The following is a 14,711-nucleotide window of genomic DNA, read 5'->3' as shown; positions in this document are numbered from 1 at the left end:
CATTCTCCGAGTACTGAAATTTTGCCAATTTTAGTTTGATATTTTAAGGTAAAATGAATATCGGAGAATTTTAGCAAAATAATTTATCTTCTAAAAAAAATTATTTATCTTTTAATTGCATATGATACAATTTTTAATTATGATAATTTTTGATAATATTTAAGCAATATTCATATTTTGCAAATTGGTAACGTAACTTTTTGGTTTTGCTAAATTGAGAAAATAATCAACAAATTTGGAAGGCCCTGTATAGGCCTACATTTGTTATGAAGCCCAGTCATGCAAGATAATCATTTTCTTTGATAGTTTTTATTCGCCGGTAAAAAAAGAATAAATAAATAGATCAAATAGAATAAAAGTAATAATAATAATAATAATAATAATAATACTGATAATGATGATAATAATAATAATAATAATGATAATAATAATAATAATGAGATATTAATGATGATGATGACGATGATGGTAATGATAATAATGATAATGATAAAATATTAATAATGATGATGATGGTGATGATAATGATGATAATAGTAATAATAAAGTATTAATAATGATGATGATGATGATAATAATAATAATGATAATAAAAATAATAATAAGGTAGGCCTAACGGTAATACAGCATAAGGCCTACATCATGACTGTGGATTGACTGAGTGTTCATGAGAATATATTAGATGTAAGTTGGCTTTTACTTTATGCTGGAAGGATTACTGTATCCGGTTAGTTTCTTTCTCGCAAGCATTCAATATCACACAGGCTGTCAAACCAAGGAGAGCAGCACCCAATAATGGTTATTGGCGTTTATTGTTTTGTCCTGTGTTATGATGAGCATCCAGGGTTTGATAAATTTTTGAAAAAATCAAATCATCATCATCATTGATCATCATCATCATCAACATCATCACTATCATATCAACGAGAATAACTTCGGATACGAACACTAAAATATAATATATGGATGATACCTAATTAAATTTCACTGTTTGAATAGAATAAAGCAGGGCTGCCAACATTGGAAACTAGTTGAGAGTGAGACTCCCATAGGCCAATGCTGTAATTAAGGAGTCAAAATGAGTGAGATCAAGAGAAATGCATGCAAATGAAATAAAGTTTTAGAGTGAGAATGGACCAAAATGAGTGAGAGTTGGCAGCCCAGATAAAGTCTTTGTATCAAATTTTGATTATCATAATCATCAGGTAATAGCTACCATACATCCTACAACTTTGCTAGAGCAAGAAGAGAGAGTAAAATATAGAAAGAAAGAGGAGATGGAAAATACAAACCATATGAAAGAAACTAAATTTCGACTTCTAGTTCTATTATTGCAGTCGAGCCTGAGAACAAAAGATTAGCTGTTATCACTTTCCTATTATAGGCCTATATAGAGTCCCTTTGTGCAGACAGAGACTCTTTATCCTGTATTTCGGAGCCCGAAAACGCCAAAATGAGTTCCCTGACCCCTCTAACGATTTCAATGCCGATGACTCAGTTCTCAGTGATTTGGCGTATTCTGAGTGAAAAAAATAATACAAGGCCTAATAAATAACAACAATGATAATAATGATAATATTAACAATAATAATAAAAAAATGATAATAATAATAATAATAATAATAATAATAATAATAATAATAATAATAATAATAATGATAATAACACATATGGCCTTGACAGCGCTTAATCTTTTATACTGGCGTTTATAGGGGCATTATACGAAACAAAGAACACAGAATATAACACCATATGAATACAAGTATTGTAAAAACAACAGCAAAGAACATAGAATATAACAGCATATTATACTTATCAGGCCCGTAGCCAGGGGGGGTGCGTCGGGTGCGTACGCACCCCCCCCCCCCCCCCCCAAATTCTGAAAGGTCCACTTTTTCATATAACGGTTTTTAGCAATTCTCAAGATAACAATCCAAATAAATATAAAGACACATTATATGCTACGTAAATGTGGAAGAGTACGTTTAACAATGTTAAAAATAATTGTACGAAACCCTTTTGTTGTATGAACCATCGGATCGTCCCCATGCACACAAACACAAATGTTATGTATCAATTTGTGCGAGCTATTATTATATTGGCACTGCATGCCATGGCCCTTGGCGCGTGTGACCGGTGTTTTTTTTTTTCCACTGGCCGCCCGAGTACGTGCGATTCGTGGATGACATTGAGGTTGACACTTGCATTTTTTCACAGGAACAGAGGTAAGTGGATGAAAATCTAATAGCCTCAAGTTTACATATATGATAAAAATTAAAGAAATTTCCTCGAAATTACTATAATCGAAAACCTGAGACATTTTATATCTACGTCTCACAAAGATATAGTACATGTATATTTAAGTACATGTTGGCATGATAATGCCTGGGGATAGATTATTATGTCAACTATTTTCCATTATGAATGCATGCTCCAATCAAATTGTGAAAAGGTGGTCATGAATTAGCATTTCTTACGAACGACCAGGAGAGACAAAACAAAATGAAAGGCCTGTCTTACTCCAGTTCTCTATTAGTTATACATTTTCTCATGTTGTGACAGTTCGATTGGTTCTCATTTTAAAGTGAGCCAAAACCTAAGAACATTCTCACTTATAATTTCCAAAGAGTATTATGCAGGCACGCAAACTCAATTTAGTTGTATTTCATTTAAATGTAATGGGTAAGAGGGTATGAGAGAGAATGCTGAGCTATGAAGTAAAATGGTAAAGTAAAAAGTTTGTCAGATAGTATTACAAAAGCCTGAATATTGCAAGAGCTCCGGAGTAAAAACAGTCAGGGAAAAACCCTATGTATGATAACATTGTGAGAGCGTTAGACTGCATTGTGACGCGGCGTTATTTAATTTACATTCTTCATTCATATTTTTCATAAAAAACACAGGTAATGAGCCGGATTGGGTTAAAATTCTCACTTACAGCTTTGTAGAAGTCTGAGTCAACAGTATCACACAGTACTTCAAGACGTATTAGTACAAACGATTTCTTGAGCCTGCACCGTTTCAGGCTCTGTTCTGGATACGGCGGTAGAAACTCATTCTTTTTTGTTGTTTATTTTATCATTATTTACTACTCTCTTTTCTAACTTACAGGTAGCGGATTTCTTTGCAGACCAAATTCGGAAATGTACTGTTGATTATTACTTATACATTTTCTCATGTTGTGACAGTTCTATTGGTTCTCATTTTAAAGTGAGCCAAAACCTAAGAACATTCTCACTTATAATTTCCAAAGAGTATTATGCAGGCACGCAAACTCATTTTAGTTGTATTTCATTTAAATGTAATGGATAAGAGGGTATGAGAGAGAATGGAAAGTGCTGAGCTATGAGGTAAAATGGTAAAGTAAAAAGTTTGTCAGATAGTATTACAAAAGAAACTCATTCTTTTTTGTTTGTTTATTTTATCATTATTTACTTATCTCTCTTCTAACTTAAAGGTAGTGGATCTCTTTGCAGCCCAAATTCGAAAATGCCTAGAGACAGCTAGTAACCAAATATGCTACTATAATTTAATAAATAAGAAATAACCATTCCAGTATGTATCTTAGTGTGCACAGTAAGACAGATCAAATCAAATAGGAAAACATCTGAGCACTAAGCCTGAGGTCTGAATTTGCATTCAACTTCTTCCAATGGCTAACGGATGTTTAATTTTTGAATTTCACTGACCTCCAAATTTCACAAAGAAAACCTTCTTAGCATGATGGTTAATATGACATTTGACTGATATTGGAGATGTTTGCGAATCGGATCTACTACCCTTAATATTATTAAATCTAAAATGATTATTTGAAAGTTCGGAAATGCTGGAAATATCCTACCGCAAGGAGGCAAAATATAAATGGTTCACATTTACAATTCATTTTGTTTTAAAAATTTTCTTATTTATTTTCGTTTTTGACAAACTCGCATACCAACGGCTGATATACTGTATAGTAAAGTGAATGTTTCATCTTCCAAACAGCATCCAATGGGATGGAAAACTCCAACTGAAAGGTGGACACCGTGACCATACTCGCTAAAGAAAACGCGTAATAGGGGTCGTTTTTTCTCACGGATTAGATGGAAAGTGTGATGTACGAGCGTATATAATCAAAGGGTATCAAAAAGGCCGAAATTTGGGAAAATGGTATATTGTTCAATCATGATGAAGTACTTCTTTAGGGTGCAGGAAATATTTAAGGAATACTTGTTTTTAAGGCCCGAAAAAATCATATGATCATTACTCGTTTAGGGGCCATTTTGAAAGTCCATGTATGAGCATGGTGTCCACCTTTTAATTGTCGCTACCCCTCCCGGGACAGTATCAAAGGACCGTTTTGTTAATTAACGCAATCCCCCCTTCCTTCAAAAATCCTGGCTTCAGGCCTGCTAACGCGGGTATACAATAGAAAAAATAAAAGTTAAAACAACACCAGGAAAATCACTATTCTCAATTTTGCGGCGCGCTACGCGCTCAGAGTCTCGAACACAATTAAACTTTGCAACTTCCTGGCAAAATGAGTTTTTACTATTTCCTAGATGAAATACCGTAACGCGATTGCATGCAACAGACAAAAATACAAATTTCCTCGAGACTTTAAAACGTCATTAAAACAGTCAAAATTCACAATTTGCGGCGCGCTTCGCGCGCAAATTCTTATACAACTTTTGTAGTTCGGTCGTCCAAAGAATATATATATATATATATATATATATATATATATATATAATTGTGTGTGTGTGTGTGTGTGTGTGTGTGTGTGTGTGTGTGTGTGTCATCATTGGTATTGGTACCGAAGGTCCGTTTTTTTTAGTGACCGCACCCCCCTTTGAAAAATCCTGGCTACGGGCCTGCTTATCAATATTGTTATATGATTATTAAAAGTGAATATTACTATCAATTAAAGGAGAAAATCACCTTCATATTCATGTCGATTGAGCCTAATGCATGCAGCTGCCGCAGCAATTTATACTCAAGTTGAACACATCAGTGAAGGTTTGAGGAAAATCAGACAATCCTTTCAAAAGTTATGATTCTGTGCAGTCACTGCTGGATAGGAAGACTACAGTCGATGATGTCACATGCGTATACTCAATGAAAATATAAATAGAATTCCACAAAATTTCATTTTTTTTTAAGTTCACATTCCCTCAACTTAAAGGGTAATATTATACTCCTCCTGCCTTCTGAAGGAGGCAAGTCATGTGCTCATTTATTATGAGAGAAAAGTAAAAGCATGAGGGATTTTCTTTATATTTTCTTTATATCGTTCTGCATGACCTCACAAGCTGTATGTTAGTCTTCACATCCAGCAATCGCTGAGCTGAAACTTCAAAAATTCATAACTTTTGAACGGATTGTCTGATGTTACTCAAACTTTCACTAATGTATTGATGCATGCTCTCAATCCGCATGTTTTTGAAGGTGAACTTGTCCTGATGAGTATACACTTTCAGCATTTTAAATATGAAAAGGGAGTTTGTTCCAAAGAGATGGAGCAATGACAAATTGATTATGATGATGATCTTAAAGGACAAGCTCACCTTCATAGACATGTGGTTTGAGTGAATGCAGCAATATCAATATTTATCTTGGAGAACCCATGTTCATTATGTAAGCAGAATTATTGCTAGAAATACTGGGGTTCTTAACAAACTTAGCTATTATTTTCCAAGTAATATTCTACAGAGCATATATTCAACTTTGGTATCTCCCTATCTCAACTATGGGATTCTGGCGTGGGGAAATGCTTCTAAAAACCTTATCGATTCGTTATTTCTTGTACAAAAACGAGCTGTTAGAATTGTTAACCACACTGGATATTTATCTCACACGAACGAACTTTTTGTAAGTAATAAAATTTTGAAAATTCCCGAGTTATTTTATTACAACGTCGGCCTGTTTATGTTTCAATTTTCAACTGGCCAATTACCAGACGTATTTTCCCAAATGTTTACAAGAAATTATACAGTTCATGATTATCCAACTCGTCAACGTTACGCATATCACCTTCCACGTACCCGAACAATTTTCGCGAAAAAAACCATTATGTTCGCTGGGCCCAAATATTGGAACGAACTCCCTATGGAACTTGTAAGTTGTACCACTGTAACCTCATTCAAACGAAAACTGAAGCAATATCTTCTTAGCAGCTACATTGTACGGCATGCATAGTGTATAGTTCTTGTTACTCTTTACATGTTACCCCTTGTCTATCCCACCTTAGTCCGGCGGGATCCTAACCATGAACACTATTTTTGAACAGTCTGCCTATTGCGCAGTTCATGCACCTATTGTTCCACTCGGTTATCGAAACTCTCGCGCGTGACAGCTGTCGGTTACTATGGTCACACGGAATGCTTGGTTTTAGGACCCATGCTGGAATGTTACTCCTGAGCTTTCGGTATTGTTTACATTCACGACAAATCTCATTATCCCACCTTCTACTTATGTATTTATGACATACAGTTACGCCATTTTCTATACTCTGCAACACACCCCTTGAATCTCTGCAGTTGTTGCTCACTGCTGCAACATGTGACCTTTCAGCTTTCTGTTTTTCTGTATTTTTATTTAGTGATATATATTTAATTGGATTTTTTGTTTTGTTTGTTTTAATCGGTTTCCCCAGATATAGTTGGTCTTAAAAAACATCCGTACTTTAAACTTCCCCTAATCTGATTACTCACGGGACCTGCGGCTGTACAAGCTAATGCTTTTACGCAGGCCCCATCATATTTTTTTTCGCATTATGACCACAGTGTAATTCGCATGCATACAGACCTCATGTTTATACCAAATCAAACTTCTGTACATTCTGATGAAGTCTCATCTGAATTATGTTTTGTATAATTTTCGTATTTATATACTTTATTGTGATATATGTGAGAAATATGAAAATAAATTGAAATGAAATGAAATGAATATTAGTAGAACACATCAGTGAGAGTTTGAGCAAAATCGGACAATCCGTTAAAAAGTTATGAATTTTTGAAGTTTCTGCTCAGTCACGGCTGGATGAAAAGACTACTATGGCTTGTGATGTCACATGAGTACAACGATATAAAGAAAGAATAAAGAAAATTCAACATATTTCCATTTTTCTCGCATAACAAAAGAACACTCGACTTCTCTCTTTCAGAAGGCAGGGGGAATAATATTACCCTTAACGTACGTCAGTAGCAAGTCGTTAATGTGCACTTTATTCAAAAAGTAAAGTTTTGTGAAATTCTCTTTTTATTTTCCTTATAGAGTTGTACGTATGTGACATCATACACTGTAGTAGTCTTCTCTTCCAGTAGTGACTGCGCAGATACTTAAAATATTCGTAACTTTTGAACGGCTTGTCCAATTTTCCTCAAACTTTCACTGATGTGTTCTACTATTATTGCCGCATTCTCTAAATTCTTATGTATATGAAGATGGACTTGTCCTTTAAAAACACGTTTTATTCCTATACCGGTATAACCAAGAAAAGTTTCTGATTTTCTTCCTGCCTGTATACAAAAACTAGCGCAAGTATTGATCATCTATACCAAGTTCATCACAGCATCATCATTAAAAATATTAAAATATTTCAGTTATTAGAATATTTCAATATGCGGTGATGGTCATTAGTGAATAGTGAAGCACATATTTCATTCAAGTCTGCATATTGTAGTGTAATTCTGTGCAAAGTTCAAATGTCCCTTTGTTATCATATTCCAGGGTTCCTCTCCAATATAATTGGTTCGCATAGATTTTTTTGTTCCCCAGAATATGTCCAAGAGTGGGGTATAGCTTTAACTTAGCAGCCAATGATTGCGACGGACCTTTCATTGGATAGCCGTGTTTTGTTTTGTTTTTCATGAGAATGTTCACTCTTTTTTGAGCACTTATGGTGACTGAATCGGGGTCATCCCACGAGACCGACACCCACGAGTCATACGGCCCACGAGACCGATATTGAAAATAGGTCCATGAGTTATACAGCCCACGAGTTAACAGCTCACGAGTCATACAACCCATTATGAGTTCGACACTGTGTATATAGGCAACTCAAGAAGCCCATAAGTTCGACATTACGCAAAAAAAAAAGTAAAAAAAGGCTAACGAAACCGACAGTAGGCAAAGTCGGCCCACCAGACCAACAGGATGAGCAGCGCCATCTATGTCAACTGCAAGTATGTATCTGCATAAAGTAATGTTGCATTAATGACATAGAAAGGGAAAATAACATACTGCCGGGTGCACTGGAGAGCAAGATTGTAAATATTAATTTTTCTCTCGAAGATTTTACTATGGCCATTTTTCCTTGGGGGGGGGGGGGGAGTAAGATTACCTAAAAATGTCGAGAAGTTCGTAATAATAAGTATGCAAACGAGGGCGCTTTTGCGTTTTCGGAATTAAGGAAGAAAGATCTGTTGCACACTTTTAGTGAACTTTTATTAATTATTTTTTCCACAAACACTCACACACGCACACATAGATAAAGGTATCGACAATTCCAGGGGGTGATGGAGGGCAACACAGTAACACCCTACAGCAACTCCTATTTCCCCATCATTAATTATTCTTCCTTATACATTTATCTCGTACTGGACATCCTATACAATTATACACTCATATAGATGGCGCTATTCATCCTGTCGGTCTCATGAGCCTTTGTGTATGTAAGTGTGTGTGTGTGTGTGTGTGTGTGTGTGATGTCGTTCTCGTGGGCTTTGTCTGCGTAGTGTCGAAGTCACTGACTTTTTTTTTTTTGCCTAACAGTGTCGAACTCATGGGCTGTATTTAACTAAATTGTACTTGATGTCGAACTCGTGGACCTTGTTCACTTAAAGGGGACCTCCGGATGATTTTCAGACTTTTATTTTGAACAACTATAAATAAGTTAAACTGAGTACAAAGTTTCAGAATTTATAGTGATTGGGATGAGGAATGAGAATGTTTTCAAAATCTATAACAAATTGCAATGAACAAGGATGGTGACATGGCAGCCTCACCATAAGAATGCATGAGTTGGGGCTCAAGGAAGCAGAACAAAAGAAGAAGGCATGCACAGATTTTTCACAGGTGAACTTGTTGAGAAAGCGGTATTACGCTGCTACATTTCTGAAATATATGAGGCTCTGATGTCATCTAGACACTGTTCAGTGTAATTTGTTTAAGATTTACAATTTATTGGTTTCTCTGCTCAAGGACCACAGTAAGTTCCACGAATCTATACATGGAGCTGTCGATTTATGTATACTACATGATATGAAATTATGAAAAATCGTCCGGAATGCCCCTTTAATGTCGAACTCATGGGCTGTAGCACTGGAGGCCTGTATGACTTGTTAGCTGTATGACTCGTGTGCTTTGTGAATCATGTGCATCCACAGAATCATCATTAACAATCGAGAAGGAATTAAAAAAGAAAACATTTGACGATGTCAAATGTTTCACTGAAGAAGAAAAAGAAAAATCAATTAGTAATCCGTCAGATAAGAGGAGTGTACGTTATATGATATGCTTTATATCAATATCTATCACATGAACATATCAGGGGCCCCTTTCATATATTCAGGTTTAGTTTATTGATGCAACGTGATGATGCAACGCTCAATCTGCTAAATTCTTGTGCTTGAAGTCAAGTGTAATGTTTATATTATCTTCTATACTCCATCTCTATCTATCTTCTATTGATATATTATATATTTATTATATTTTGATTATCATACTGTAAGAAATGTATGTATTGTCACCTATCTATCCATCTTTCTATCTATATTACTCTTTCTCTTTTCCCAAGCGTACTTGCGACTGATACAAGATAAGTCATGTATAATGATTTTTTTTCTCTCTGTGGATTAATATGAATGAGGGGAGGGGTTCTATCTAAAGCACTGCATGCTTGCTTCTTGGTGGGTTTCTGCATAGCACCATCAAGTTCAACTCTCTTCTTTGATCTGAATTTCTCTTTGTATACGATTATGTACTTTTTGCATGTCCTTTATTGTACTCTTCAAAATGATGGTGAATGAATTGAATTGAAATTGAATTGAATATATGTACAATCATGGGGACATTGCCTTTATAGTTCATTTTTGCAGACGTCATCATTCTTGTCATTATTGGTAACTCTGATATTTTACTGGCCTGCCTATGTCATATCCGATAAGGAGAATTTAACAAAGCACGAACTTTGTTGAATTTAAAAATTCTACACAAAAGCAAAAAGGGGGAAAATGCACATTTTGGACGGAAACATTTACCTATGTGTAGCCAATTTAAGAATTACAATTTGTTTATTGAATGAAGAGACTCTTAAGAGACTCTTTATGGTTCCACAACTGAAAATACAACAACAACAACAACAACAACAACAATCTTATATACTCTTTATTTGGGGTTCGAAATGAAGAGAATTTGATTTTTTTTTCAAATTCATCCTAATTAATCATTAATTTTAGCAATGAATGTCAAGCATTCTGATTTTAAAAAAGAAATATATCATCATGAGACGTTATAGTGTTTATTTCTTCTTCTTAAAAGGTGATGAGTTACTTGAAGGAATCTTTTGATGCTTTCAGATCTAAGACGAAAACACATTTTTTTTTTGGGGGGGGGGATGTCAAAAAGTGTAAATTCAGTCCATTGACCTTTCTGATTGAAGGAGAGAAGCGAACGTATAGGATCTATGATGGGAGAGGCATGATACGTTGCTATAATAATGATCCCATAGGATACTCAGGATTGTGATATAATTATGTTTCACGGTGGTCCCCCCCCCCCCCCATAGGGGGGGGGGGGGCGGAGGGAGGACATTTCCAATCTTTGGGTGGAAAATTATTTATGAGAAACTTTTAAAGAAAAGTGAGACGATATCCTCCACGTGGGTTATAAATCTGTTATGCAAATGGTAAAAAATAAAATCTATTATATAAAAACAAACAAAATTTTGTCATCGCAATTGCATAAGTTTCTCGTTTACTAATCAAATTATTTGAAAGTCTAATACCTGAGCGCAGTGACCGATCTGGCATGCAGGGGAAGGTACGAGGGTTTACCCCCCGCCCACACTATGGAGGGAGTTTTCGCAGTTTTGGAATAGAAATTCAACGATCTTGTGCACACTTTGGATGAAATGATCGATCAGGAAAATTTTCACATAAAAAAGTAAGACGATACGTTTCCTTCATTCATTGAAGTTGCAAAATAAATAAGAAACTCAAAGTAAATTCTTTTCGTTTCAGCGCAGTTCTCTCATTTACTGATCAAATCCTTTCAAAACAAAGGGGTTTGAAAATTTCGGGTATGGGGGCAATTGCCTCCCCCCCCCCCCCCCCACCACCACCACATGCGTGCGTACGGCCATCATCGGAGGTGTATCATTTTATTCTGTATTTATATAGCCCGGGGGACAGGTGGATGGGGGGGGGGGGGGGGGAGTGTCGTTCCAACCCCTGACCACCCCGCCCCCTTCCGGCTCCTTGGTTACAAGCCTCTGCGAGTATATGGCTGCATGGTGTCAAACTGTGAGCTGCATGAGCCGATTATCAGTCATCAAGGTCAAGCTCTATACTTTTTATGAGAATTTTCTCTGTAATTGAAAAAACAAATTTGTTTTTATTTAAGATACTGTACTACATAAAATGCATTATGCCTATATGTAGGATACTACAATAAGGCCCATTCTTCATCATTTCTACAGTGCAGGGCCCCATTTCATAAAAGATGTTAGGATAGCATCTCTTGCTGGAGCGTGGCCAAATGCGCGGCCAATTTTGGCCTCGCATTTGGCCTTGCGCGTTTACACTGAAATGAAGGTGGACTCGGCCGCGGCCGAACCGCCGCCGAGCCTCGCACTGTAAACTTGGTTTTGTCTCACCTTCCTGGTCTTATTGACCAATGAGATTGGCAGAGATTCTAAAGCCCATTTTATAATATTTTTCATTAAGCATAATTGAGTATGCTCATCAAGGCCTATACAACGGTGTTACGAGCGGGCCCATGGCAGGCTGTACTCTCTAAAAAAAATCGAGTGAAAATTTTCACTCTAAAAAGAGTGAATACAAAAAAGAGTGAATTTCGAGTGAAATTGGAGTGAATTTTGAGTGAAAATGCTCATTTTCACTCATTTTGGAGTGACGTCAGGGATCACTCCAAAATCTTCGAGTGAAAATGAAATGAAAAGGGCAGGCATATACTTGCATTGAGTAGCAATGGTAAATGAAAAGCAAACAATGAACAGAGAACATTCATACTCGTGTAATCCTACTTGGAGAAAATAATTTCTCCGCGCTTTTTTCCATTAATTTCATCTCTGGTCTGGTGCACCAGTTCTTTTGTCCATGGTTCCTGGTTCCTGTTGCGTAATACATTCAGGATCTACTATAAAAGTGAAAATTATCGTGGGCGATGGGAGCCCGCGCCTTCAGGTGCACTTGATTTCGCTGTACGCGTAGAGCAACGAATATAAATGCCGCTTTTAATGCTGTAAAACAGCCTTGCTCTCGATGTTCAAAACTTGGTGGCGACCCTTCACGCTGCTGAAATGCTGATAGACACATGTATACAACGATAGAGAAGATTTTAAGCGGTCTCGCCACGATCGGTATGTTGCGCTTTGTCAGTTTGGGGGATCGTAGCAGAATCGCTGTCTATTAGTGAGCACCTGCCACATCACAGCTATCGCAGACCTGTACCAAAGTACTGTAAAACGAGAAATGTTCGCGTGCATTTTAATTTCGCGAATTTCGCGAGCGCGAAGATTCGCGAAATTAAAATGCATGCGAAAGTTCTTTTCTACACTATATGCATTGAATACCAGTTCCAGTTCGCGAAAATTTCATGCCGCTAAAAAGGCCGTCGGCTCCAATTCGCGAAAAAATTCATATATATATATGAATTATATAAATATATAAATATATCATGTTTTACAGTATTTAAAAGTCATAATTATTTGTTATCCACCCCGGCCTCTCCGGATGTTTACATCAACTTCTCGCTGGTAATCAGTACGTCTTCCATTTGTAGAATGATTATGATTTGATGTACGTATTGCTGTACAGTGTTTGTCCATATAAAAGTTGTGTTTAGTACTTGTATATACAAAAAAAAATGAGAGAATATGGTTTCTCTTTTTCAAGTAAAAAATATTACTAGTACATAGTTTTACTAATCAGTTGAAATCGATACATGTTAGGATACAATGCGATTCTTCCACTGATCATGCAAACTGCTGATAATAATTTCCTCCTTTTTTCTCTTTGGTTGTCGTCAGATGACTGAAAGATTTTATATTTCTGCTGATCTATGGTGAATAGTTTGCAGGGAAACTACTTAAAAATATTCGAAAGTATTGTGAGAGCTTCACTACACCCGAAGCCAATGTGAAGTTCATTGGCTGACCGTAAAGCGGTCAGCTTATTACAGCAGTCGGCGAAGTCCGATCCCACAATGCATTGCTGGGAATGACATACGCCATTTTGCACTTCTCCCTGATCGTATGCGAGACACTTCTTGTCGATATCGCGCGCTGCAGTATTCCTGCTGCCCATAGAAATACACAAGGAATTGCCGCTACATTTATCGAACGTATTATTCCCCACTGTACAGTGTAGTAACAAGGCGCGAGTGGGAGTACAATCATGCATTGAATGGATTGCCCGTGCCCAACACGCCGTACATATGTGATGCGGTTGTTTCCCATATCTTCAGCTACCGATTGATTCCCTAAAATCTTAGATTTAGGCTTGTCGTGTGAGAGGAGGTCCCCTGCGAGCAGGGGTTAAATCAGCCGAGATTGGGCGGATCGCAAGTAAGCACGTGAAGGTGCCTCCAGCGTCCCGAAACCCCTCGTCGCAGGGCAGTGACAGGGGGTCAGATTCGGCGACGTCGGTTGTGGAAACGAAAGAGAAGACCGAGAAGAAATCAACCAAGAAGACTAACAAGAGTCCTACAGGCACTATGAACCACTACCCCAGCAATGAGCGACCTCAAAGTGAGCCGGAGGAGATGGATACCCAGGAGGGTGAGTCAGTTTATGACATGACAAATGCCAGTGGCAGAGTGCAGTACAGTACAGTTTCAGTAGCTGTGCAGTGCCAGTGCAGTGGTCGTACACTCATTACAAACAACAATTTGAATATTGAGCACGTAATTTACTTGTAAATGTATGTAGAGTGTCCACTAATGTAGATCTAGAGCGTCTATATGACTGTTCTGTCTGTATTGTGTACAAAACCCACTGTGTGTAGCCGGCCACACATTGACACACGCCAATTGCAATGACCAATGTACGACTACGACGAATTCATGTATCACAGATTCACACACCACCACCTTGCAAGGCAATAAAAATACCTCAGTTATCAATGTCATGTCATACATGCATACCGTGGCGTTGCCGTTGGGACCTTTTTGTAAACAGCTTTATTTTCCTGCAATGTCTTTTTGGCCTTTTCCCATTCCATTTTTTTTTTCTAGATCTATGATGGATTTAAATTACAGTTGATTGGGGGACTGAGTGATTGATTCAATCACAAAGCTTGACGGAGTCTTGGTACATCGGCGGCAATTGTGCACTTCATGGACCTAAATTATCGGTACCTCATTCCCCGTACGCCAAGGTGATATCCCATGAACCACCGCACACTGAGCAGATGGCGAGCTTCTCTTGCAGTATGGAACACCGTTTGACAAGTGATGAGGTCACTGAAAACCGCCTCACTCACTGTAAC

The 14,711-nt window shown here is 37.2% G+C and overlaps 1 protein-coding gene across 1 annotated transcript in view; it reads left to right on the top strand.

Moving 5' to 3' along the window:
* The first annotated feature begins 13,547 nt into the window (after positions 1-13,547).
* Positions 13,548-14,711, top strand: part of LOC139714856 (ubiquitin carboxyl-terminal hydrolase 7-like) — a 39,563-nt gene continuing 38,399 nt past the window's right edge. The window contains exon 1 of the mRNA XM_071626502.1: positions 13,548-14,002. Coding sequence (XP_071482603.1) covers positions 13,939-14,002 — 64 coding nt within the window. The 5' untranslated portion in view covers positions 13,548-13,938. The remainder of the gene's footprint in view (positions 14,003-14,711) is intronic.

Source organism: Diadema antillarum, unplaced genomic scaffold, assembly GCF_040938485.1.
Source record: "Diadema antillarum isolate AM-2024a unplaced genomic scaffold, OU_Dant_1.0 seq00002478_RagTag, whole genome shotgun sequence".
NCBI lineage: Eukaryota > Metazoa > Echinodermata > Echinoidea > Diadematoida > Diadematidae > Diadema > Diadema antillarum.
This window is presented reverse-complemented; position numbering and strand designations above follow the sequence as displayed.